The sequence below is a fragment of the Pediculus humanus genome, genomic scaffold (genome assembly GCF_000006295.1).
Source record: "Pediculus humanus corporis 1103172107477 genomic scaffold, whole genome shotgun sequence".
Taxonomy (NCBI): domain Eukaryota; kingdom Metazoa; phylum Arthropoda; class Insecta; order Psocodea; family Pediculidae; genus Pediculus; species Pediculus humanus.
In genome coordinates, this window is record NW_002987095.1 from 376,741 (window position 1) to 378,777 (window position 2,037).

Here is a 2,037-nt window from a genome sequence, read left to right on the forward strand (position 1 = left end):
TCTCAATTCTCAAAAAAAAAACTCTTTTGATTTTTAAAAAAAAAAAAAAACCCATCGCTAAATTATAACAATTTTGCAGATTGGTAAGAGATGTTATGGGTGTTAATGTTAACATGAGAGTTGGAATTCATTCCGGAAGGGTACATTGTGGTGTTTTAGGCCTTAGAAAATGGCAATTCGACGTTTGGTCTAATGATGTCACCCTAGCGAATTATATGGAAAGCGGAGGAATACCCGGGTAAAAACACGTGAGTTTTTTTTCTATGTGAAACGTAAAAAACAGGAAATAAATGACTTAAATTTTTTCTCCCCAGGAGAGTTCACATCACTAAAGAAACTTTGGCTTGTTTAAATGGTGAATACAAAACAGAACCCGGTCACGGTGGAGAACGTAACTCATATTTAAGAGATCAAAACATTGAAACGTACCTAATCGTTCCATCAACATCACCCAGACCGGTAAGTGAAATAATCATTTATGGAATTAACGTTTAAAACAAAAAAAATTAATTAAATTCTACTTTCGGGTGACATTTACAGAACACGACAAAACATCAATCATCGTTTACGATGAATGGAAACGTATCCAAAGAAATGAGAGTCATGGGACACGGTTCGCAACAAATTAAACATTCCAAGTAAGATCGAATTAATTTCATTAACGAACGGTTAAATTAATTGTCATTATAATTTACGTAAATAAAAAATACAGGATCGGTTTGGGAAAACCGGAAACGATAGAAGAAAAAGATCCGGAGGATGAAGTCAACGAATATTTAATGAGAGCCATCGATGCCAGAAGCATCGACAGACTTCGATCCGAACATTGCACGCATTTTTTTCTCACGTTTAGAAAAAAATCAATCGAAGAAAAATATTCTAGAGAAAAAGATAGAATGTTGACAACTTATTACGTGTGCAGTTTATGGATTTTCTCATGTCTTTCTCTCATTCAACTAATAATAACATCTTTGTAAGCCTGTCTGTCTGTCTGTCTTTTAAACAAATTAAATAAACATTTTAATTAATTTTTTTTTTTTCCCCCCTCATTTTTTTGCAGTTCTCCCATAATTATTTTATTCATTACGCTGGGTGAAATTTTTATTTTTTTAATCAATTACATACTTCTCGGACACAATCACAAATTAAGAATATTAAGAATATTATCGGAAAAAATTCAAGAGAAAAGATCCGTTCCACAAGCTATCGGTTTAATCGTTATTTTTGCTACGTATTTTCTTTCCCTTTCATCTCTTTTCGTCGTGCCCGATCCGATTCCAAATAATGAATGTCGAAACGTTTCAAAAATTGACAATCAAATTTGTCGTAAAGATTATTTCGTATTAGAGGTGAGTGAGTTTTTTTATAATAATACTAATAATTATTATCATCATCATTATTAATTTTTCCTTTTTTTTCCAGTACGTTTTACAAAATGTTCTCATTACGATGATCATGTGTGCCGTTTATCAAATCCTTACATGGCCTATGAAATTTGCAACGTTGTTTTTCATATGCATTAGTTTTTTAATTTTGCAATGGTTTTTAGTACCCGAAATATTTACTAATTTAATCAAGTAATAATAATAATAATAATACACTTTAATGTTTATGTTTTTACGTGTAATGTCGATCATTAAAATCTGGTTTCTCTTAATTTTTTTTAGCATCCATTATTTATTTTCATCGAAGCAATTAACAGGATTGGTTTTAATTTGTTTTTTAACTGCTCTCGTTATACACAGTCAACAAACGGATTCAACTTATCGACTTGATTTTTTATGGAAGTTACAAGCAACGGGTAATATATATATATATTTATATAATAATATTTTCATTACAATTTTTTAATAATATCAGTAGTAGTAATAATAATAGTAATAAATATTATTCCACGCATAGTATCATAGTATTTAAATCTAATAAAAAAAAAATCAATCAAACTACAAAAAAAAAAAAAAACTTAAATTATTTAATAATTATGATATAAAAAAAAAAACTTTTTCATTTCTTTATATTATGTATATATATATATAT

General features: G+C 28.8%; 1 protein-coding gene across 1 annotated transcript in view; it reads left to right on the plus strand.

Annotated features, from left to right (window-relative positions):
* Window positions 1-2,037, plus strand: part of Phum_PHUM131860 (adenylate cyclase, putative) — a gene marked incomplete at both ends in the record, with an annotated part of 6,744 nt that overhangs the window by 2,805 nt on the left and 1,902 nt on the right. Inside the window, 7 exons of the mRNA XM_002424457.1 lie at window positions 80-238; window positions 315-459; window positions 541-638; window positions 713-973; window positions 1,061-1,349; window positions 1,423-1,577; window positions 1,668-1,787. Of these exons, the coding sequence (XP_002424502.1) occupies window positions 80-238; window positions 315-459; window positions 541-638; window positions 713-973; window positions 1,061-1,349; window positions 1,423-1,577; window positions 1,668-1,787 (1,227 nt within the window). The remainder of the gene's footprint in view (window positions 1-79; window positions 239-314; window positions 460-540; window positions 639-712; window positions 974-1,060; window positions 1,350-1,422; window positions 1,578-1,667; window positions 1,788-2,037) is intronic.